The sequence below is a fragment of the Leucoraja erinacea genome, chromosome 28, assembly GCF_028641065.1.
Source record: "Leucoraja erinacea ecotype New England chromosome 28, Leri_hhj_1, whole genome shotgun sequence".
Classification (NCBI taxonomy): domain Eukaryota; kingdom Metazoa; phylum Chordata; class Chondrichthyes; order Rajiformes; family Rajidae; genus Leucoraja; species Leucoraja erinaceus.
The window spans coordinates 1,447,171-1,472,578 of NC_073404.1; the positions used below are offsets into that span (position 1 = coordinate 1,447,171).

Consider the following 25,408-nt stretch of genomic DNA (forward strand, 5'->3'; position numbering starts at 1 on the left):
ACATTTAACCTCCCAAAGTGCAACACTGCACACTTGCCATGATTACTGTAACATTACGTTTTGACATTTAAGGTAGAGAGATTTCACCTCCATTTTAGGACAGTCTGCATTACGGTTGAGGAACATCCTAAGTGGTATGAAGGTATATAAATCACCCGGGCCTGATTAGATATATCCGAGAACATTGTGGGAAGCTAGAGCAGAAATAGCAGAAGTCCTGGTTGAGATATATGGATATGGGATGCCAGAAGACTGGATGGTGGCTAATGTTGTACTTCTATTTCAGAAGGGCTGCAAGAATAAGCCTGAGAACTATAGACCAGCAACCCTAATATCTGTAGTGTTTCAGTTACTGGAGAGAATTGTGAGGAATAAGATGTATATGCATTTGGATAGGCAGGTCAGGTCAGCATGCTTTTGTAGGTGGGAGATTTCATCTTACAAATCTGATGGAGGTTTTTTGAAAGAGGTAATGGATCTGTGCTGGGCCCATTGCTGTTTGTGGTTTATATCAATGATTTGGATGAGAATGCTGAACCTATGATTAGTGTATGCAGATTGCACAAAGGTGGGTGCTGTTGTATATAACAAAGATGCTTATCAAAAATTACAGGAGGATCTTGATCAGTTAGGCAAGTGGACTGAGGAACGGTTAGTGAAGATAAGTGCCAGTTGTTGCACTTTGGGGAGTCAAACCAGGACAAGATCTTCACAGAGAATGGCAACGCTCTGAGAAGTGGAGGGATCTCGGGGTACAGGCGCATAGTTCCCGGAAAGTTATGTCACAGGCAGATAGGATGGTTTTTGATACATTAGCCTTTGTCAGTCAAGTTATTGTATAGGAGTTGGGATGTTATGTTATGATTGTTCAAGACCTCATTTTGTGTATTGTGTTCAGTTTTGAGCAACCTGCCACGCGGCAGATGTCATTACGCTCAAAAGAGTGCAAAGAAGATTTATGAGGATGTTAACAGGCTTTACAGAGGTGTATAAGATCATGAAGAGATAGGGTGAATGCAAAGAGTCTTTTATCCACAGTAGGTGAATCAAGAATCAGAGGACATGGGCTTAAAAAGAATGGGGAAAGATTAAATAACAACCTGAGGGAAAACGTTTTCAAACAGGTGGTGGGTGTATGGAATGAGCTGCCAGAGGAGGTAGTGGAGGCAGGTACTATAACACTTGAATACATTTGGACAGGCACATGGATAGGAAAGGATGTGGGTCAAACGCAGGCAGATGAGACTAGTATAGGTTGGCATTTTGGTTGGCATGGGCAATATGACTGTGCAGTATGACTTTTATATATAGCAGCATACTGCCTCCTGCTAACTGCAATGAGGGAAATCTATATTTCATAATGCCTGCAGGTTGATGGCAAATTGTAAGCTTGGGGAGACAAGCAATCATGTTCCATCTTTCTTGCAACCTGAAAAGAGAATCATATTTATAACCACATCTTTTAAGATATTTCTGGGGATACAATAATATTGCAGAGAGTTTTGAAGTTTAAGATAATTAAAAAGGACAAAAGGTTTCTAATTTCATTTTGAAGCATTCTGCAAGATAATAACATTTCTGGTGGTATAAATTGTCTACTTAAAGGAAAAATTTACACCACTTCAAAACGAGTATAGGAGTAAAGAGGTCCTTCTGCAGTTGCACAGGGCCCTGGCGAGACCAAATCTGGAGTATTGTGTGCAGTTTTAGTCTCCTAATTTGGGGAAGGACATCCTTGCTATTGAGGCAGTGCAGCGTAGGTTCACAAGGTTAATCCCTGGGATGGCAGGACCGTCATATGAGGAAAGATTGGAAAGACTGGGCTTATATTCACAAGAATTTAGAAGGATGAGAGGGTATCTCATGGAAACATATAAAATTATAAAAGGACTGGACATGCTAGATGCAGGAAAAATGTTCCCAATGTTGGGGGAGTCCAGAACCAAGGGCCACAGTCCAAGAATAAAGGGGAGGCCATTTAAGACTCAGATGAGAAATAACATTTTCACCCGGTTGTGAATTTATGGAATTCCCTGCCACAGAGGGCAGTGGAGGCAAATTCACTGGATGAATTTAAAAGAGAGTTAGATAGAGCTCTAGGGGCTAGCGGAATCAAGGGGATATAAGGAGAAGGCAGGCACGGGTTACTGATTGTGGATGATCAACCATGATCACAATGAATGGCGGTGTTGGCTCGAAAGGCCAAATGGCCACTTCCTGCACCTATTTTCTATGTTTCTATGATATCCTACCAAAACCATAGAACATCGAACAAAACAGAGAACGCGGGAAACATTGTGTAAGAAGGAACTGCAGATGCTGGTTTACATCGAAGATAGACTCAAAGTGCTGGAGTAACTCAGCATCTCTGGATAGAAGGAATGGGTGACGTTTTGAGTCGAGGTGTTCTCACACCTTAACCTTCCATATCTCTCATTCCCTCTCCCCTGACTCTTAGTCTGAAGTGCCTCGACCCGAAACGTCACCCATTCCTACTAACCAGAGATGCTGCCTGTCCCGCTGAGTTACTCCAGCATTTTGTGTCTATCTACGTAGGAAGCATTCATCTGGGAGCTTCACAGCCTGACTACCATGAAATAATATTTCCTTATTTTTTTCTGCAGATGCTACCTCCTGAATGCATCCAGCATTTCTGGTTTCTGTTTCTGATTTTCGACATCTGCAGTTTTGACTTTCACCAAAGGACGTCGCCTCCTTACAATGATGTGCTCTGTTTGGTTTAAAGAAGTGTGAATCTTACCTCAGCCTGGAAACTCTTCAGTAATGGAGCCACCAATTTCCTCAAGTCCTGTAGTTAGATGGAAGTTATTTTCAAAGCAGCAGGGTTGATGGATATAAGGGCAGGTGGAAAAAAATAACAAAAAAACAGCACATTAGTGGAATACTAATGAACAATCTAATCTAGTATATATTTGGCTTTATCCAGAATGACAAAATTAATCAGAGTTATCCATCAACTGTAAAATGATTTTATCATAATTCCATACTCTGTGGGAATTAAGTTTATTCCGTTTGTTTCTCAAGAACTTTAAATTAACGCCATATTAATTGCAACTCCCTCCAGTAAAAACAATGTTGGACTGAAGCAGAATGAATACCGTTAGTTGATTCTGCTGAATTATCTGATCTGAACAGGAATGCATTACAGTTGGTTCAGTTTCCTGGCCCTCACCCTCTCTCTTGCCAGCCACAAGGATGGAGGTCCCCTGCTCCTCATGTTCCACCCCAACAGCCACGACAATTAACACATCCTCCTCCACCACTTCCACCACCTCTGATGGAGTACCAACTCCAGACACATTCGCTCTGACCCACTCCACATTCTGAAGGCAGGGCGATCTGAAGGATTTGCTCTGTCCACAACTAGGGGGTGGCACAGTGGCACAGGGGTAGAGTTGCTGCCTTCCTCACCAGAGACCAGAGTTCAATCCTGACTACGGGTACTGTCTGTATGGAGGTCGTACGTTTTCACTGTGACCACATGGATTTTCTCCGGGTTTCATCACACACTACAAAGATGCGTAGTTGTGTGTGTTAATTGGCTTCTGTAAAATGAAAACTGTCCCTCATGTGTGTGATAGTGCTAGTGTACATGGTGATCGCTGGTTGGTGCAGACTTGGTGCAAAGGGCCTGTTTCGACACTGTATCTCTAAAATCTAATGTCTAAACTTCCTAGTTCAACCTTGCATCGCCACCAACTGCTCTTCTTCTCACAGTCCTTCCCATGCAACTGCAGGACACGCAACAAACCCACTCTTCTCTCCAGCTGAAGGAGCGATCCACTTGCGCTTTTTCCTGCCGTATGTACTGCATTTGGTGGTCAGGTTGTAGCCTCCTCTATACTGGAGAAACCACAGGCAGAACAACATCGTTCAGTCCACAAGAACAATCTTCTTCAGACTTTTTTTTGATGTGGTGGCTGGTGGGGTGAAAGGTGAGGACCAGAAGAACACTGTCCTTTTTACTTCTGGGGAGAGGGGGAATCTGAAGAAGGGTCCCGACCCGAATCGTCACCCATCCTTTTTCTCCAGAGATGCTGCCTGACCTGCTGAGTTATTCCAGCACTTTGTATCTATCTATCTTCAATATTGTCCCGTTTCCTCCCATTTCACAAGGCCATAAAATTCAATTGACTCAAATTTTGTGCAGAAACTACATAGAAGAGCAAAGCACAAGAACAGGCCCATCAGCCCACAATGTCTGTGCCGAACATAACATGATACGAACACCATCGCTTATCTACCTGCATATAATCCATATCCTGCCATCTCCTGCAGCAAATCCAGTCAAGAGTATTATTTTCATATGTCCCAAAACAGAACAATTGAATTCTTACAACAGATCCGTAAACATAGTACTCTGTAAACACCATAATAAATAACAAAATAATTCAGCATATAAAAAACAAACAATAATGGTGTAAAGATAAAACAATGCCCCCAAGTCTATGTAGCTCAGAGCTTATTTGGAAGTTAGCCTGGTGGTTGATGGGGAGTAGCTGCTCCTGAACTCGGACGTTACAATTTTCAGGCTTCTGTGCCTTCTTCCCGAGGGCAGGAGTGAAATAAGAGTGTGGCCAGGGTGGTGTGGGTCTCTGATGATGCTGGCTGCCTTTTTGAGGCAACTCTTATAGATTCATTGGATGGTGGGGAGGGCAGTACTTGTGAGGGTCTGGGCAGAGTTCACCACTGTTTGCAATCTTCTTCGCTCCTGGGCGTTCAAGTTACAAACCAGGCCGTGATGCAATCAGTCTATATGCGCTCTACTGTATACCTGTCGTAGTTCAAGAGAGTATTCATCGACATAGTGAATCTCCGCAATCTTCTAAGGAAGTAAAGGCGTTGATGGGTTTTCTTTATGATTGCATCAATGTGCAGGAATTGCACATAAGAATTGCTATGTGTAGGAATATGAAGTTGTTGATCTTCTCCACCACTGTCCCATCAATGAAGACAGGTTTGTGAATCCTCGGCCTACCTCTTCTAAAGTCAACAATCATGTTTCTTGATTTTACTGACATTGAGAGCAAAGTCGTCGTTCTGGCATCATTTGGTCGGTCAGTCGATCGATCTCCCTCCCATACTCTGTAGAACTCATCATCATCCGTAATTTGTCTGACGACAGTGGTGTCGTCTGCAAATTTAACAATAGAGTTGGAAATGTGTTTGACCACACAGTCATGGGTGTTGGGTGAATAGATCAGGGGGGTGAGCACACTGCCTTGAAGTGTTCCTGTGCTGATGGCTATCAAGGAGAAAGTGTTGCTGCCAATTTGTACTGATTATGTTCTGTTGATGAAGAAGTAGAGGATCCAGTTGCAGAGGGACATGCAGGGACCCAGTTCCCTGAGCTTGGTAACCTGTTTGGATTGAATGATGGTGTTGAACGTCAAACTGTAGTCTATGAACAGCTGATATATTTGTTTTTATTGTCTAAGTGTTGTCCGTGGGCCTATCCAAAAGTCTCTAAAATACTGCAATAGTATCTGCCCCAATGATCACCCCAGGCAGTGCATTCCAGGCACTCACCATCCACTGTGTAAAAAATTGCCTCTATCTGCCTCCTTTCAACTTTGCCTCTCTCAACTTAAAACTACGCCCTTTTGTATTTGATATTTCCTTCCTGAGAAAAAGGTTCTGATTGTCTAACTCCCTATGCCACACAAAATTTTAATCCACTTCTACAAGGTCACCCCTCTACCTCTGGCGTTCCATAGAAAAACAATCCCAGTCTGTTCAATCTCTCCCTGTAGCTCATAGCCCCAAATCCACATGACATTCTGGTAAACCTCCTCTGCACCCTTTCCAAAGCCTCCACATCCTTCCTGTAATGGGGTTAACAGAACTGCACACAATATTCCACATGTGGCCTAACCAAAGTCCTATAGACCTTCATCGTGACTTCCTGACTCATACTCAATACCTCTACCTGTGAAAGCAACCATATGTCCTCTCTTTACCGTTCTTTCCACCATAAATAATGAAAACTATTATTTCCATCCTTTATTTCTGTTCCTAGAGTGTAAGTGCTATACTTTGTCTTAACTCTATCTAACTGCGAATAGAAAAACCACCACTTTTGGACGTTATGGATGTTAATGAACCAAGACTTTGATTAATAACAATTTTTCAACATATAAATCTTGGTAAAAAGAACATTGCAGACATTAGTTACGCGTTAAGGATGATCCTTTACTTTGGTAGGCAAGAGAAATGAGAAATGTACTCACTTTGTCCCCTGATGAACATCATCCATTTTTAATCTAAAAATATTATTTTCTATATCCCTATTCCCTCATTTTTGTCAAGTAATTACTCAGTAATTTAACAGTACTTTAGTCATTTAAGTCTCGCCTTTATATTTGATTTAAGAAACCAGAGATTACAGAAACTAACCTTGACTTTAGACTTTAGAGATATGCGCAGAAACAGGCCCTTCGGCCCACTGACTCCGTGCTGACCAGCGATCACCCCGTACACTAGCGCTATCCTACACACTAGGGACAATTTACAATTTTTACTGAAGCCAATTAACCTATGAACTTGTACATCTTTGGAGCATGTAAAGAACCAGGAGCACCTGAAAACCCACCCGGTCACAGGGAGAAGGTACAAACTCCGAACAGACAGCACCCGTAGTCAGGATCAAACCTGGGTCTCTGGTGCTGTAATAGCTCGTTTACACGGGGCGACTTGACGCAAGATGTAGCCAGAGTGGAGTGGTCGTGGTCTAGCACGATATCACACGATATAACGGGGGTAGAGTAAAGAGTTCCCACGGTACTCGGCAATTCTGTCATTTGTGCGAGTGACTTGTCCGTCTCCCGATCTTTCCCGAATGAACATCGTGGACTGTAGTGTAGTTAATCACGTGGCACAAATGATGTTACTTTGTTGTCACACACTATATTGGTTTTTTTCACCCGAGCTCTTTAATGAGCTGAAGAATAATCTGTGTTTTTTCAGACAAATGTTGTTTGGTGTGATGCACCTTCTCTCAATATGTGCAAGAAGTCGTCTTTTTATATTTGTCAAATATGAATAAACACTGTATCTCACATTGACCGTGATGATGATTGTGTTATTTTATGATCTACTGAGAGGTGAAAACTTTCAGTCTGAAGAAGGCTCTCGACCCGAAACGCCACCCGTTCCTTCTCTCCAGAGATGCTGCCTGTCCCGCTGAGTTGACCAAGCAATCTTCAAAGGCTGACCAGGACTGCCTCTCTCTCTCTCTCTCTCTCTCTCTCTCCCTCTCTCTCTCCGCCTCCCTCCCCCTCTCCCTCTCCTCCCTCCCCATCTTCTCTCTCTCCCCCTTTGTCTCCTCCCTCCCCCCCCCTCTCTCCCCCCCCTCCACCCCCTCTCCCCCCCCCCCCCCCCCACCCCAACAACTCCCACCCACACACACGAATGCTGGAGAAACTCAGCGGGTGCAGCGGGGGCCGAAAACGTTGTCTATTTCCTTCGCTCCATAGATGCTGCTGCACCCGCGGAGTTTCTCCAGCATTCGCATGTGTTGGGAGTTGGGGGGGGGGGGGGGGGGGGGGGGGAGAGAGACATAAGGCAGCCTGAAGAATGGGTCGCTGTCCATTTCCCACCGTAGATGCTGCCTGGCCTGCGGAGTTCCTCCATTCATGCCTGTGTGAGAGGGAGGGAGGGAGAGAGAGAGAGAGAGAGAGAGAGAGAGAGAGAGAGAGAGAGAGAGAGGCACACACAAGGTGGATGCGAATCTTACCTGCCTATTTCAGTGACAGACACCCACCGCCAGTAAATGAAGTCACCCCCATCTGTCTCCCCCTCCTCTCCCTCGACTCCCCTACCTTTCCCTCCCAACTCCAGTCCTGTCCCGACCCCCTGGGAAACTGAAGGTTTCCCGCTGTAATTAAAGAGTTCCCACGGTAGACTGTAAAGCTCCTTCCTGTAAGTACTGAGACCCCGTGGGAAATGAAGGTTTCCCGCGGTAATTAAAGAGTTCCCCACGGTAGACTGTAAAACTGGGGACCCTGGTTCTGGACCCCAACATCGGGAACAGATCTAGTTATTTAATTCATTTAATGATTTCTATCGCCCAGCCTCTCATCTTTCAATCGGGTTCGGCCAGGAAGGAACTGCAGATGCTGGATTAAAACGAAGATAGACACAAACATGTAGCTCAGCGGGACAAGCAGCATATCAAAAGGGTCTCGACCCGAAATGTCACACATTCCTCTGCCTGCCGTCGAACTCATTCTCTTTAACCGGCATCTGCTGTTCCTTCCGAAACAACACAAGAAATAAGCAACTTTTTCGGGCCGAAACGTTGCCTATTTCCTTCGTTCCATAGATGCTGCTGCACCCGCTGAGTTTCTCCAGCATTTGTGTGTGTGGGTGGGAGTTGGGGGGGGTTAGAGAGATAAGGCAGCCTGAGCGCCTGTCAATTTCCCTCCGTAGATGCTGCCTGGCCCGCGGAGTTCCTCCAGTTAGAAACTGCTTTCAGACAAAAAGAGACACACTGACATTAATGAAATGCTTGTTAGCTAGTTTTATTAGATTTGTATATAAATAGCAAACTGGCTGGATTCACTCTATCCAACTTCCGGGTTCACCGTTCGCAGGAGTTCCCACGGTAACCGCAAGAGTTACTACGGATATCGCACGGGACACTTCGTTCATAAAATGTTGCAATGCTCAACCACAAGTGCACGTCACTCTTGGACAAATTCAAACATGTTTGAATGTACCCCCATTAGCAAGGTAGAGATAAGCTGATACAACCAACTCAATCTTAAACACTTGCCGTACTCTTATAAGCTGATACAACCAACTCAATCTTAAACACTGCCTATCATCATTTTGGTTTCCTCACCTAATACCTATATACTTGGTATAAAGAGAATGCAGCAAAGAATCAGCAGATTGGAGACTGGGATGGTGGGCCTGTTGTATGATGAGGGAATGAGTAGATTACGCCTCCATTCTCCATAGTTGAGAAGAATGAGGTGAAGAATGACCCATTGAAACATTCACAATTCTTGGAGGCTTGACAGGATAGATTCAGAAAGAATGGTTAAGGAATCTAAACAAGTGTGTCACACTCAACAAAAATGGGTAGCCTATTCAGGTCTGATATGTAAAAACAATTTGTTCACGTACAATTTTTCACCGCAGGGGGTTGTGGAGTCTCAGTCATTGACTGCATTGAAAAGAGAGATAAAATGAGTTGTATACTTTTACATGTAAATACGGGCGGTCACAGTGGCGCAGCGATAGAGTTGCTGTCTTACAGTGAATGTAGCGCCGGAGACCCGGGTTTGATCTCGACTACGGGTTCTGTCCATACAGAGTTTGTACATTCTCCCCTTGACCTGCGTGTGGGTTTTCTCCGAGATCTTCCGTTTCCTCCTACACTCCAAAGACGTACAGGTTTGTAGGTTGATTGGCTTGGTAAATGTAGAAAATTGTTCCTAGTGGGTGTAGGATGGTGTTAATGTGTGGGGATCGCTGGTCGGCACGAAGGTGGGCCAAAGGGCCTGTTTCCGCACTCTATCTCTAAACTAAAAAAAAATGAATCTAAGATTCTGTGATAAGTACCAGAAAATGGCATTTGAAGAAGATGATCAGTCATTCAAGAGATGAACAGTCTGCTACTGTTCCGATATCTACTGTTTCGCATCCTGACAAAAAGGCACAAAATGCTGGAGTAACTCAGCGGCTCAGGCAACATCTCTGGAAGGCATGGATAGGTGACGTTTCGGCTTAGAATCCTTCTTCAGACCTATTGTGGCGGAAGAAAGCTACAAGAGGGGTGGGTTTTGATAGGCAGATAGTTGAACAAAGGCCGAAGATGAAAAGACAGAAGGTTTGAGAGAGATATTGAACATTACAAATTGTAAAGCGAAAGGAAGGAATGTAGATGCAGTTCAGGTGAAAAAAACACTGTTTACCTGAAATAATTGATTCTCAAGTAATTCAGGGTTAAAGTTTACTCAAAGCACTCATCATCAATCCATTGTGCTAAAAGCCTACCATCTGAATGTTCAAGATCCATTTCCAACGATACATAAGATCTATATAGAATGGTTTGATAGGCCAAGCAATGGGATATGGGTGGGTTCAGGCTAATTGAGGCACACGCACCATGATGCATGTCTATCTATTCCAGAGAATCATGTGCACAATTCCACCTTGCTGAATATAATATTTAAACATCCAGCATCTGTTCAAGGAAACATTCCTCGTGGTCGTATGGCAAAGATAAGTTTTTTTTTGCAGCTTCTCCAAATTTTTAAATCAGGTGTTGGACAAAGTGTTATTTAAAAAATGTGAATTAAGTAATGAAGGTTTATACTGGAGGAAAGATTTTTTTTTAAATTTCAAAAGTATACTTATTCATTTAAAAATATTTACCAGAAGTACAATACAATCAGCACACATGTTTCTGTGCAATCATTGTGCCATCAAATCATTAGATTCCATTACAACAGATCACACCCCTATGCTTTCTTTTTAAACAAAGCACTCACAAAATGTTCCACGTGCTCTTGCACAGGACCTGGCCTCTCAATGTTCAGTGTCAGGTGGATTTTAGCCTGTGGCCCTTCCCCATAAAAACACAACAGCGTCAGTCATTTAGTAATACAGCATGGAAACAGGCCCTTTGGCCCAACTTGTCCACACCAACCACATACCTCACCTGTTTAAGAAGAAACTGCAGATGCTGAAAAATCAAAGGTAGACAAAAATGCTGCAGAAACTCAGCGGGTGAGGCAGCATCTATGGATCGAAGGAAATAGACAACGTTTCGGGTCGAGACCCTTCTTCAGACTGATGTGAGGGTGGGGGGTCGCAAGAAGAAAGGAAGAGACGGAGACATTGGGCTGAGGGAGAGGTGAGACGGGGAGGAGAAGGCAGGGACTACCTGAAATTAGAGAAGTCAATGTTCATACCACTGGGGTGTAAACTGCCCAGGCGAAATATGAGGTGTTGCTCCTCCAATTTATAGTGGTCCTCACTCTGGCCATGGAGGAGGCCCAGGACAGAAATGGCAGATTCGGAATGGGAGGGGGATTTGAAGTGCTGAGCCACCGGGAGATCAGGTTGGTTAATGCGAACCAAGCAGAGGTGTTGGGTGAAACGATCGCTAAGCCTACGCTTGGTCTCACCGATATAGAGCAGCTGACATCTAGAGCAGCGGATGCAATAGATGAGGTTGGAGGAGGTGCAGGTGAACCTCTGTCGCACCTGGAACAACGGCTTGGGACCTTGAATGGAGTCAAGGGGGGAGGTAAAGCGACAAGTGTAGCATTTCTTGCAGTTGCAAGGGAAAATGGCAGGAGAGGGAGTGGTTTGGCTGCGAAGGGACAAATTGACCAGGGAGTTACGGAGGGAGCGGTCTCTGCGGAAAGCAGACAGAGGAGGAGATGGGAAGATGTGGCCGAGTGGTGGGATCCCGTTAGAGGTGGCGAAAATGTCGGAGGATTATTTGTTGTATGTGACGGCAGGTGGGGTGGAAGGTGAGGACAAGGGGGACTCTGCCCTTGTTACGAGTTGGGGGGATGGGGAATGAGAGCAGAGTTACGAGGTATAGAAGAGACCCTGGTGAGAGCCTCATCTATAGTAGAAGATGGGAACCCCCGTTCCCTAAAGAATGAGGACATCTCCGATGCCCTGGTGTGGAACACCTCATCCTGGGTGCAGATGCGGCGTAGACGGAGGAATTGGGAGTAGGAGATGGAATCCTTACAGTAGGCAGGGTGGGAAGAAGTGTAGTCCAGATAGCCATGGGAGTCAGTGGGTTTGTAGTGGATGTCGGTCAGTAGTCTGTCACCTGCGATGGAGATAGTGAGGTCTAGAAATGGTAAGGAAATGTCGGAAATGATCCAGGTGTATTTGAATGCCGGATGGAAGTTATTGGTGAAATGGATGAAGTCAGTGAGTTGTGTGTGGGTGCAGGAGGTAGCACCAATGCAGTCGTCGATGTAGCGGAAGTAGAGTTCGCGGATCGGGCCATGGTACGCCTCGAACAAAGATTGTTCGATGTACCCTACAAAGAGGCAGGCATAGCTGGCGCCCATGCGTGAGCCCATAGCTACGCCTTGTATGTGGAAGAAATGGGAGGAGTCAAACGAAAAGTTGTTAAGGGTAAGGACCTGCTCCGCTAGGCGGAGGAGAGTATCAGTAGACGGGGATTGGTTGGGTCTGCGGTCGAGGAAGAAATGGAGGGCTTTAAGACCCCCCTGGTGGGGGATATCTCACCTGTCCGCGTTTAGCCCATATCCCTCCAAAAGTGTCCTATCCATGTAACCGTCTAATTGTTTCTAAAACGTTGGGATAGTCCCTGCCTCAACTATCTCCTCTGGTAGCTTGTTCCATACACCCACCACCCTTTGTGTTCAAAAATGACTCCTCAGATTCCTATTAAATCTTTTCCCTTTCACCTTAAATTATGTCCTCTGGTTTTCGATTCGCCTACTCTGGGCAAGAGACTCTGTGCATCTACCTGATCTATTCCTCTCATGATCTTATACGCCAACAATGCCACAAATAAAATATGACGGTTGTGAGACATTGCCATTTGTGTGGGAGCATCAATAAAGTCGAGATGACCTACACAAATTGAATGATATCACTCCCTTACTTTTTCAGTAACTGAACCTTAGAATCTGTCATTAGTTAACTTGTTAATGACAAACGTGGATCCCAATTCAGATTCGATTTTGGGCCAATAAATGGAGTAGTTCCGATACCTTATGGGAACGAAGAAATATGGCCAACCACAGGAAAAATGACTTTATACTTTAGAGATATGTTGCGGAAACAGGCCCTTCAGCCCACCGAGTCCATGCCAAAAAATGATCACCCTGTACCCCTAACACTGTCCTACCCACGAGGGACAATTTACAATATTTTTACCTACGACAATTAACCTGCAAACCTGTATGATTTTGGACCGTGGAAAGAAACCGAACCTCGGAAGAAAACCGCACAGGTTATGGGGAGAATGTACAAACTCCGTACAGACAGCACCCATGGTCAGGATCGAACCCGGGTCTCTGGCGCTGTGAGACAGCACCTCTACTGCTGTGCCATCGTGCCACATAAAGTGGATGGAGAACAAAAGTATGTCCATGCAACCTTCAAGGCACCATCAGAGGAAGTTGTTAGATGCATTTTACATTGCAATAAGCAAATAGAAAAACCAAGCAAGAAAATTCACACTCTCACTAGGCACTCTGGGGTAGAACACAATAGAAAATAAGATATGTACAATAATACATTCTGCACCCTGCATCTTCCCTTTCATCTATTGGACTTGAGATCGACTTGATTGTTTTCATGTATGGTATTATCTGATCTGTTCAGATAGCATGCAAAATAAAGCTTTTCTCAATACATCTGACCATAACCCTACCTAAACTAAAATAATTGCAAATATCATCTGTGGAGGGATTTGTCGGTTTCAACAAATGCCTCTCAACCTTCATGTTAGGGTTGAGGCATTACTGATCGTTTTTATGGGGGTGGACCACAGTGTAAATAAAGAGCTCAATGTGTCTAAGCAAATGATCATGGACATAGTTGACGGGACTGTTAATGAATGTTGGCTACATGGATTTATAAAATACATTTTGATAACGTTCCACGTAACATAAATAGGAAAAAGAGGATAGAGAATAGGAGGTAAACATGTGACATGGGTTAGTGATTAGTTGGGAAGGGAAATTGAAGATAGAGTAACAATAAAACAATTATAGATTGATAATGGATGTGCCAAGTGACACTCAATCACATGTGAACACAAATTAAACCAAGAGAGGAATCAGCACACTTGTGAGAACATCATACAATGCTGGAGGCAGCAGCCATTTAGCCTATCTTGCTCAAGAAGGAACTGCAGATGCTGGAAGATCGAAGGTACACAAAATTGCTGGAGAAACTCAGCGGGTGCAGCAGCATCTATGGAGCGAAGGAAATAGGCAACATTTCGGGCCGAAACCCTTCTTCAGACTGATCTAGCCTATCTTGCTGCCTATCTTGAATTTTTTTAAAGAGGTTACTCGGGAAATTGATGAGGGTAAAGCAGTGGATGTTGTATATATGGACTTCAGTAAGGCCTTTGACAAGTTTCCTCACGGAAGGTTGGTTAAGAGGTTCAATGGTTGGGGATTAATGGAGGCGTAGCAAGATGGATTCAACAGTGGCTGAATGGAAGATGCCAGAGAGTAATGGTGGATTGTTGTTTGTCAGGTTGGAGGCCAGTGACTAGTGGGGTGCCACAGGGATCTGTGTTGGGTCCACTGTTGTTTGTCATGTACATCAATGATCTGGATGATGGTGTGGTAAATTGGATTAGTAAGTATGCAGATGATACTAAGATAGGTGGGGTTGTGGATAATGAAGTAGATTTTCAAAGTCTACAGAGAGATTTATGCCAGTTGGAAGAGTGGGCTGAAAGATGGCAGATGGAGTTTAATGCTGATAAGTGTGAGGTGCTACATCTTGGCAGGACAAATCAAAATAGGACGTACATGGTAAATGGTAGGGAATTGAAGAATGCAGGTGAACAGAGGGATCTGGGAATAACTGTGCACAGTTCCCTGAAAGTGGAATCTCATGTAGATAGGGTGGTAAAGAAAGCTTTTGGTGTGCTGGCCTTTATAAATCAGAGCATTGAGTATAGAAGTTGGGATGTAATGTTAAAATTGTACAAGGCATTGGTGAGGCCAATTTTGGAGTATGGTGTACAATTTTGGTCGCCTAGTTATAGGAAGGATGTCAACAAAATAGAAAGAGTACAGAGGAGATTTACTAGAATGTTGCCTGGGTTTCAGCAACTAAGTTACAGAGAAAGGTTGAACAAGTTAGGGCTTTATTCTTTGGAGCGCAGAAGGTTAAGGGGGGCCTTGATAGAGGCCTTTAAAATGATGAGAGGGATAGACAGAGTTGACGTGGATAAGCTTTTCCCACTGAGAGTAGGGAAGATTCAAACAAGGGGACATGACTTGAGAATTAAGGGACAGAAGTTTAGGGGTAACATGAGGGGCAACTTCTTTACTCAGAGAGTGGTGGCTGTGTGGAATGAGCTTCCAGTGAAGGTGGTGGAGGCAGGTTAGTTTTTATCATTTAAAAATAAATTGGATAGTTATATGGACGGGAAAGGTATGGAGGGTTATGGTCTGAACGCAGCTGTATGGGACTAGGGGAGAATGCGTGTTCGGCACGGACTAGAAGGGTCGAGATGGCCTGTTTCCGTGCTGTAATTGTTATATGGTTATATGGTTATATGGTTAACCCTAACTCATTCCACAAGTGCTCCCTGACCAACTAAGTTCCTCCAGTACTTTACTGCTTAAGATTCTAGCGTCTGCAATCTCCTGTGTCTCAAGAAAACGTATATAGACCCTTATTCAGACCCCACTCAACCCGAAACGTCACCTATTCCTTTTCTCCAGAGATGCTGCCTGGCCCGCTGAGTTACTCTAGCTTTTTGTTTCTATCTTCGGTTTAAACAAGCATCTGCAGTTCCTTCCTACACATACTCATGAAAACAAATGTTGGCCTTGCAGGAACATTGCCTGGATTCATCTGCAAAATGTTAAATGATGAGAAAAGGTTACATAAATATATCTCGCAATCACCTGAACTTCCAAAACTTGAGTGATCTTAGTAACAAGTCCTTGGTGGTCAAATCAGGAGTATATTCCACGGCAGCTCTTTCCTCTTCAAGTTACATTTAACAACAACATCTACGCCGTACCAGACTGAAGTCAAGAAGAACTTTAGCACACAAAGTGGGAGTGTCAAAGGGCTGTAAATATTTGGGGTCAATTAAAGTTTTCAAGAATGGGATGTGCGCATTTTTATAGAGTAGGATCTCAAGAGTCACTGAGGTACACATCAACTGTGATCGAACTTGGCAGCAGAACAGGCTAAAGAATTAAATGGTGTCCTCTTGCACCCGTAGTTCCATGGAAATACAGCATTAATCATTCTGTTTTTACAGAGAGAAAAACATAACACTACAGTCGGGGTTCCAGTGGTGCTGACAATTCCTAACAGGGGGTCAGACAAAGGCACAATTTAAAGGACTGGGCTCGGCAAATTAAAGAAGGGCGAGGCGCTAGTATATATTACTGGAACGCAAAGGCAATTTCCCAGGTCAGTGTTCCCTCTGATTACTTGTGTACGATGCCTACTCTGTATGCTTCTAATATATCGCACAGAGCTTGTCTATGAAACATTCAATCTCTGTCGTGTCTAGGGTTCACTACATGACCTGTGTCTCCCATCTGATTGGCTATGACCTGCAAGGTGGCTTTCTCCTCGGAACATAATACAAGCATTAGGGAAATGTTTATCAATAGGACTTATCAGATTGACTTTGCTGACAATATGTTCTTTTCATTATCCACATGCACTTTGCCTAGCAAGTGTTCCCAGATTCAATACAGCTAAGATAATAGGATGCTGTGCTCTAGTTCCTTCTGTGGTGACATCATTAGCCCAGCTGTCACTTGCTATTTATGAAGCTGTCTATCACACAACAAATGACATGCCTCTACTCCCATCTCAGCCTTGTGCATTCCCGCAAAGCCACACAGCTTTGTATCCATCATGCACTACACGCTGCAGTTTACAATTTCACCCTCCAAACTCCATGAGATTGGAAAGATTACACCTCCCACCACATAATTCAAGATGCAGAGGTCATAGGTTTAAGATGGGGGGGGGGAAGATTTAATAGGAACCAGAGGGGTAACTTTTTCACACAAAGGTTGGTGGGTGTATGGAACAAGTTGCTGGAGGAGGTAGCTGAGGCTGGGACTATCGCAACATTTAAGAAACATTTGGACAGGTACATAGATAGGTTTAGAGGGATATTGACCATACGCAGGCAGGTGGGACTAGTGTGGATGGGGCATGTTGGCCGGTGTGGGCAAGTTGGGCCGAAGGACCTGTTTCCATATTGTATTATTACTCCATGATTCTATAATTCAGATAATCTTTTGATAGCTTTAAGTTCACTCAATTTAATTCCGCATTTCAAACATTGTTGTGATGTTTGCAAATTATTTATTTTTTTACCACAGTGTGGATATGAAAAGATAATTAAACCATATAACCATATAACAATTACAGCACGGAAACAGGCCATCTCGACCCTTCTAGTCCGTGCCGAACACTTATTCTCCCCTGGTCCTATCTACCTGCACTCAGACCATAACCCTCCATTCCTTTCCCGTCCCTATACCTATCCAATTTATTTTTAAATGATAAAATCGAACCTGCCTCCACCACTTCCACTGGAAGCTAATTCCACACAGCTACCACTCTCTGAGTAAAGAAGTTTCCCTTCATGTTACCCCTAAACTTCTGTCCCTTAATTGTCCCTTAAAGGTTTTTGTAATAAATTATTTTAACTGAATGAAGGCAGAAACATTGCCAAATACATCGTATTCAAGTTACAAAAGACAACAATTCCTGAAGCTGCTTTCAATGCAATTCTTGCAGCACATCAGTACACACCCCGATATCCTTTCCCCAACCATTTAGACACATGGAAACTTGAAACTTGCCGAACGCGATGCAAATATTGGTGTACTGTTCAGCTGTTACACTTCTTATTTCATACCCTTTGATGAGGGAAAACTGGTAAACATCAAAAGATATTCACAAAAAGATGGAGTAACTCAGCGGGACAGGCAGCATCTCTGGAGAGAAGGAATGGGTGACGTTTCGGGTCGAGACCCTTCTTCAGAGTTCAAACATCAAAAGGGAGCATTCAAACTTTCCTCTGTATTCATCCTCACTGCCAGCATGCAACACCATGTGATTAATTTACCAGTGATCACTGTTACAGGGCAGCATCTCTGTCTGAAGAAGAGATCCGTCTTGAAACCTTACCGATTCCTTTTCTCCAGAGATGTGCCTGACCCGCTGTGTTACTCCGGCATTTTGTGTCTATCTTCAGTATTAATCAGCATCTGCAGTTCCTTCGTACACATCACTGTTACAAGACCGGATGCTTGGAAGTAAAGAAAGCAATGCACACCGTTCATGAATATTTCACATAGCTTCAGCACCATCAGATTTTCCTCACTATGGGTCTTCTGATGTGGAAAAATCACCTTTGCAAACCAGTCATGGCAGCAAATTCCAAATAAAAATTCCTTTCAACATGAAGAAAACTAGTTTCAAAGTGGAGGATTTTCTTTGCTGATGGATTTAATTGTCGGCCCGAGTGTTACCAAATAACGTTTTCTGTAACTTCTGGAAACCACAGGAAAGGTTTCTCAAAGACCGATTTCATCAAAAGAGAAATGAACCACCATACAGTACATGCCACAGTCCAGCCTTCAGATCCCAGGTCGCTCAATATTATTCTAACTTCTTCAGGAACATGCTGAGTTTTTTTTTAACTGACCCGATTTCATGTTGCCAAATGCCAAAGCCCTGTAATCACCCCTGTTACAACTCTACAGTAATGTTCATCCTCGCTACCTTCTGAGACCTTGGAGAAATCTTACCTTATCCTTCATCGCTTTACTCACAACTAATTTTTGCGGTTAAATCCCCCAACCCCTTTACTTTAGACTAGAGATACAGCATTGAAACAGGCCTGGGAGGCACAGTGACACAGCTGGTAGAGTTGCTGCCTTACAAGAAATTCAGGTTCAATCCTGACCTCGGGTGCTGTCTGTACGGAGTTTGTACGTTCTCCCTGTGACCACGTGGGTTTTCTCCAGGTGCTCCAGTTTCCTTCCGCACTCGTAAGACATTGTATGTTAATTGGCTTCTGTAAATTGTACTGTCCCTATTGTGTGGGATGGTGCTAGTGTAAGGGGTGATCACTGGTCGGTGTGGACTCGGTGGGCCAAAGGGCCTGTTTCGACACTGTATTTCTAAAGTATGCTCTTCCATTTCACAGACTGAGAACAGAATGTGATTTTGATTCATTACATTAACCCGACCGCATACCAGACTATCACACCATCAACATGGTACCATTGTCCAGAAATACAAATGGACCAGCTCCCCTCCCCGAAAAGCTCCGAAAACCGGCCATTTTTTCCAGATGTCGTCTGTGCACCAAAGCTCGTGTTTGGCGCCAAACTTGACCCAAAACGACCCACGGTCAACCCAGGTCTGTACTACTGTAGCGGCTGCCTCCTCCCTGGAGACCGGGAGACGCTTAAACATCTGTAAATCATTGCTTAAATGTTAGTCAGTTAGTTTGGAGGGCTTTTATGTGAAGGGGGGTGAAGGGGTAAACTTTAATTCTTAGTCCCCTACCTGGTCGGAGAGGCGGGGAGCGGTCAATGCCTTACCGGGTCGCTGTGCAGTAAGCTCCGCAGCGCTGTGGCCGGTGGGGCCGCGGGCGGCGCCGGTTGTAGCTCCGACCCCGGCAACTCTACCCCTGGCTGCGAATCTCTCCAAATCCACTGTGCCCGCGGGCCGGACCAGAAATGTTAAGTCGGCGGCGTCGCAGCGCTGGATACCAGCGGGGAGCGGGGCAATTTGTTACCGGGTCGCCGTGCGATGATTTCCAGGGCCCTCTTGCCGTGAAGATGGAACTTCGGCGTCGGGTGAAACATTCCTCAGCGGCTTGGAAAAGTCTGGAGCGGCTGCCTCCTCCCTGGAGACCGGGGCACTCGTAGTCCTCAGGCCGCGCCGGCTGGAGCTCCGACCCCAGTGAACTCGATCCCTGGCTCTGCGGCGCTCCAAATCCAGCGCCGCCCGCGGCCGGACGCCCGCAGCCCCAGCTCCGCGATGTTGGGATCGACGGCCACAGCGCTCGGAGCCTACCGCACGGCGACCCGGTAAGGCATCGCCCTCTCCGTGTTGGTATCCCAGCGCTGCACCACCGCCGCCGAAGCTGTAGTCCTGGCCGGTCCCGACAGGAAACGCCGCTCCATTCTCGATGGTAGGCCACGAGGACGGGGCGAAGCAGCAGCTTGGAGGGATGCTGCCTCTCCAACCAGGTAGGTGACTAAGAAATAAAGTTTCCCCCTTCCCCACCCCCACCCCCCACATAGAAGACCTCCACTAACATTTCTTTTTAACAGGACTTAAAATTAAAAAAGGTGTAGAGATGGACTTCGGGCAGGCTGCCATACACAGACGGCGCCCATTCCCGCACATCCGCCATCTTCATTCCATCTAAGGAGCAGGACATTCAGCACCATTCATTTAGCTCTGCAATTGAATGATGTTCAACCTCAGTGCCACTTTCCTAAACAAATCCTATATCCCTCGATGTGGTACAGTGGCACAGCTGTCTCACAGTGGCAGAAACATGAGTTTGATTCTAAGTTCAGATGCTGTCTGTGTGAAGTTTGCATGTTCTCTCTGTGACAACGTGGGTTTCTTCTGGATACTCCAGTTTCCTCCCACGTGTAGGTTTGTAAGTTAACATAGTGGGATAACAAAGAACTTGTGCGAATGGGTGGTCAATGGTCAGTGTTGAGTCAGTGGGGTTAAAATGGCCTGCTTCCATGCTGTGTATCTTTCAATCAATCAATCATTAGTACAAGGTACACAGAAATGCTGGAGAAACTATGGAGCGAAGGAAATAGGCAACGTCTAGGGCCGAAACCCTTTTTCAGACATTAGTGCAATATGTGACTTTGAGCTTCCCTCGCCCTCTTCGGGAGAGAATTCTGAAGAATCAGTCTCATCTGGGTTAAGAAATCTCTTCTCTGTCGGAATGGTTCTCCCCTGATTTTGAGACGCAGGCCTTTGGTTCGAGACAATCAGGGAAAAAGTCATATCTGCACGTTGCATGATAACTTTACACATTTCAACAAAATCACAAGTGGAAAAAAAAATGATTTCACTGGAACACTTTCCGATTGCTTCATTTAATGCAGTTCTAACCACATTCTAGAAGCTAAACTACATCCAGAACAAGAGCCCACTTGTGTAACACTCAACAACCACGATGCATATTTATTACACAGGAACCAGGAATAGGAGCCAACCTGCTACTTGAACCTGCTCCACTATTTAATAAGATCATAAGTGAGCTGATTATGACTTCAACTCCACTTTTCCATCTTCTCACAGTACCCTTTCACTCCATTGCTAATCAATTATCCATCTACTTTGGACTTAAAATATTTAAAGAGCCTACTTCCTCCATCCTCTTTCTTGTGGACCAGCCAATTTGCAATCCGTGCCACTACATGGCCTTCTACACTTTCTGTGGTGACTTGTGGCAATCTAAGCATTGTAGTACATCTGATTGAACTGTAACCACAGCACAAGATTTTTACACAAAGAATTCCAATCAATAAACAAAGTATTACTTCTCTTTCACAAACCAATTTTGATTTTCTGATCACCTCAAATTTGTTTTTAACAATAGCTTCTAAAATGTTCTCAATTGAAAATTGTTAAGCTAAATGGTTGGTATTCCCTGTCTTCATCCCTTATTGAATATATTGATTGGCAAATGTTCAGAGATGTGGACCAAATGGGGCAAATGGGACTGGCCAAGATGAGGCACCTTGGTTGGCATGGGCGAGTTGGGCTCAAGGACACGTTTCTGAGCTGCATGGCTCTGCAAATTAATTGAATAGTTCAATGGTGCTTTAATTGTCACATGTGCAACTGCACAGTGACATTCGGTTTGCATATTTACACATGCAGGCATTGCCATGTTTTGGTGCCTTTTCGAAAGTCCAAAGTCCGGTCCGCCCGTGTGCTTGGTCTACTGGAGCAGTTCCCAATCCAGGTAAGCCCGGGCTCCTGCAGAGCCTTCCTCCATTGTCTTCAACTGGATCTGCCCGGAAACCAACGTCCTTCTCCTCGCCCACCAGCCTACCTTTGTGTCCCGGTGGCACCTCCTGCAGCCGACCTTGGCATTACCCCGAATCCACCCTCCTCCTGGCCCCTTCTCCTCATGACCACCGTCTCCAGCAGCTCCTTCCCGGTACACGGTTCTCTGGTTCTCCGGGGGGGTTCCTGGTACCACAGTCCACCGAGCCTTTGGGCGGACACTGCAGCACCTTGTGAAAGCCTGTTCCCGATTAAATTTAATATTCTAAATGTTATATTTAATAACATTTATATTTTAAATTGGATTGAATATTCTCCAATTGAATGACCATTCCTTTCACCAATGGCACATCGTGGCAGAAAAATGTACCATTTACAAAATCCGCTGCAGTTATTCGCTGAAGCCACTGTGGCAGCATCTTCACTCTTTCATTGAGGATGATGACAGAAGGTGGTGTTGCCAGAGTGGCAGCTCCACCACCTGAACTACGCCCTCTCCCAGTCACAAACCTTGTTAATACGGAATAGGGAGCCTTTTCGTCAACCCCACTGGATTTAAATCCGTAAACTCTCAAACCAGCAATAAAACAGGCGTATCTTCAACAAATTGGCTACCGCAGTTAAATAAGTTCCTCTTCATCATCACCTTCTTAAAAGCAATTAAGGATGGGTCACACTCTATAAAAATTAATATCTTACCATTTTGTGCACTGGATTTCAGCCTAAATCTTAAATGATTTGAAAACACATTCATTCTATAAGTGGCAATTCAACTGTTCAATTTTTCTCTCAGGAATGATTTAATGGAAGAAAGACGTGTTTAAATATTAACACTTTGGGGTCTTGCTTGAAACTGTGAAATGATACAAGTGTATTCTGGACATGCTTTAACATAGTTTAGTTTAGTTTAGTTCATCGTCAAGTATCCTGAGGTACAGTGAAAATTTATTTGTTGCATTCTAACCCAGTCAGCAGAAAGACTGTACAGGATAACAATCGAGCCGTCTACAACATACAGACACATGATCAAGGGAATAACATTGAGTGCAAGGTAAAGTCCAGTATAGTCTGATTAAAGATAGTCCAAGGATCTTCAATGAGGTAGGTAGTAGCTCAGGACCACTTTCTAGTTGTTGGTAGGCTGGTTTAGTTGCCTGATAACAGCTAGGAAGAAACTGTCTTTTTTTCAGGGAAGAAATAGTCTAAAGTGTGGACAATATCCTGATCATGCAAAACATGTTATACCATCCAGGCAAACGTTTGTTAAAGTGTCACCGTATCATTCATTCTTTTCAGATGTTCATTCCACACTGGTGGCAATGATTTGCCAGTGCCCGTGGCAACTTTGGTCTCACATTAGTTCACAGAAAATAGAAGTTATGCACCAATCTGAACCAAACATCACATACACACAAACAAACGTCCTGAAGCAACAAGGATAGAGAATCTTGAAAATCAAAAGCCACTGATGCTACATCATCCTTGCAGCTCAGTCCCCTGTGTGGAAGGAACTCTCAAGCCCAGACTGGTTTAATCAGCCATCTCTGTACATATTGCAACACTGGACGAGATGTCATGGTCTCACACAAGAACAAATTCTTGAACGGGGGGCACGGCGGCCAGCAGTAAAGTTGCTGCCTTACAGCACCAAAGACTGGATTCCAACCTTGACTACCGCACCGCATGTACGGAGTTTGTACGTTCTCCCCATGATTGCGTGGGTTTTCTCCGGGTGCTCAGATTTCCTTCCACACTCCAAAGAGGTACAGGTTTGTACGTTAATTGGCTTAAGTAAAAAATAGTAACTTGTCCTTAGTGTGTTTGATAGTGCTGCTGTATGGGGTGATCACTGGTCGGTGTGGACTCAGTGGGCCAAAGGGCCTGTTTCTGTCTTGTATCTCTACTGACTGATGTCGAAAGAATGACCAACAACGATGATGGGGGGGACCTCATTGAAACTTACCAAATAGTGAGAGGCCTGAATAGAGTGGATGTAGAGAGGATGTTTCCACTGGTGGGAGAATCTAGGACCAGAGGCCTTGGCATCTGAATAAAAGTCCAAACCTTTAGAAAGGAGGTGAGGAGGAATTTCTTTAGTCAGAGGGTGGTAAATCTGTGGAATTCATTGCTGCAGACAGCTGTGGAGGCCAAGATAATGGGTATTTTTATGGTGAGATTTATAGATTTTTGATTAATATGGGTGTCAGGGGTTATGGGGAGAAGACAGGAGAATGGGTTGAGAGGGAAAGGTAGATCAGCCATGATTGAATGGCAGAGCAGACATGATGGGCCGAATGGACTAATTCTGCTCTTATAATTTATGAACAATATACCTTGCCCATATACAACACTGTAATTATCCAGAATCAATTCCTCCTGCAAAAACCAAGTCCAAGCTGCCCAGCACACTCTCCCCCCTGAACAAGCACCACACCATTACCCCCAGGAAGTGGAAAATGTTTCAGTTCAGTTCACAATTACTTACTTCTCTCATACAACATAGAACTGTACCACATTGAAGGAGGCCATTCATTATGTCATGAAAAATTTGATTTGGAAACATAATCCGTTGCCCTGACATTTAGTTTAGTTTAGAGATACAGTGTGGAAACTATATTTCCACACAAGGTGGCCTTTCGACCCACCGAGTCCGTGCCGACCAGCGAACCCCGCACATTTACACCATCCTACACACATTAGGGACAATTTACACTTATACCAAGCCAATTAACCTACAAACCTTTGGAGTGTGGGAGGAAACCAAAGATCTCAGAGAAAATCCACGCAGGCCATGGGGAGAACATGGAAACTCCATACAGGCAGCGCCCGTAGTCGGGACTGAACCCGGGTCTCCGGCGCTGCAAGTGCTGTAAGGCAGCAACTCTACCGCTGCGCCACCGTGCCGCGGTTTAAATTCTGCAGTTGTAACAAGGTAGTCAGCTAAAATTCAAAACTATGAAAATAACTGAAGCGCATGAGAAAAAAAAATTAACTACCAGAACTTCACAAATTATATTTGTAATGTTCCAACTGCAATAGGCCACAAATATTCTGCTATATCAGCACACCTGGCACTGCTTGACTGCTTGGCTCAATTATAGTTTCACCACAAAACTTGTTTCCTCATTAGTTTGGTTTAAAAGTTTGTTAATAATGTCACTTTCAATATATAAAAATAAACCGAAAGTAACTGAAGTATAATCACTTGGTTTTTGAAACGTTCAATCCAATTTCTGCCGAAAGCAAAGAAATCCAAATACTCATTAAATTTGATGTGCCTTTAGAAATTCCATTGAAATAAAATAGCTTAGAATGAGGAAGACACATAGTGCTGGAGTAACTCAGCGGGTCAGGCAGCATCTCTGGAGAACATGGATGAGTGGTGTTTCGGGTCGGGACCCTTTGTCAGACCTGATGAAGAAGGCAGCCCTGATGCAGTCATCAATGTAGTGGAGAATGAGTTGGGGATGGTGCCCACGCACGTCTGCCAACAACTGTTCGATGTAACCGACAAAAAGGCAGGCGTAGTAAATTGAGATAAAGGAAACCTTCCCCAATGTTCAAATCATTGGCAAGTTGAAAAAGGATTAGATGAACAAAAATGTCCAAAATTTCCAAACCCATGTCC

General features: G+C 44.4%; 1 protein-coding gene across 11 annotated transcripts in view; it reads right to left on the reverse strand.

The window, feature by feature from the left end:
* cux1b (cut-like homeobox 1b) overlaps positions 1-25,408 on the reverse strand; it is a 445,030-nt gene that overhangs the window by 304,748 nt on the left and 114,874 nt on the right. For all 11 annotated transcript variants that reach the window (XM_055657468.1, XM_055657469.1, XM_055657460.1 and 8 more), the window contains exon 3: positions 2,762-2,809. In XM_055657468.1, coding sequence (XP_055513443.1) covers positions 2,762-2,809 — 48 coding nt within the window. The remainder of the gene's footprint in view (positions 1-2,761; positions 2,810-25,408) is intronic.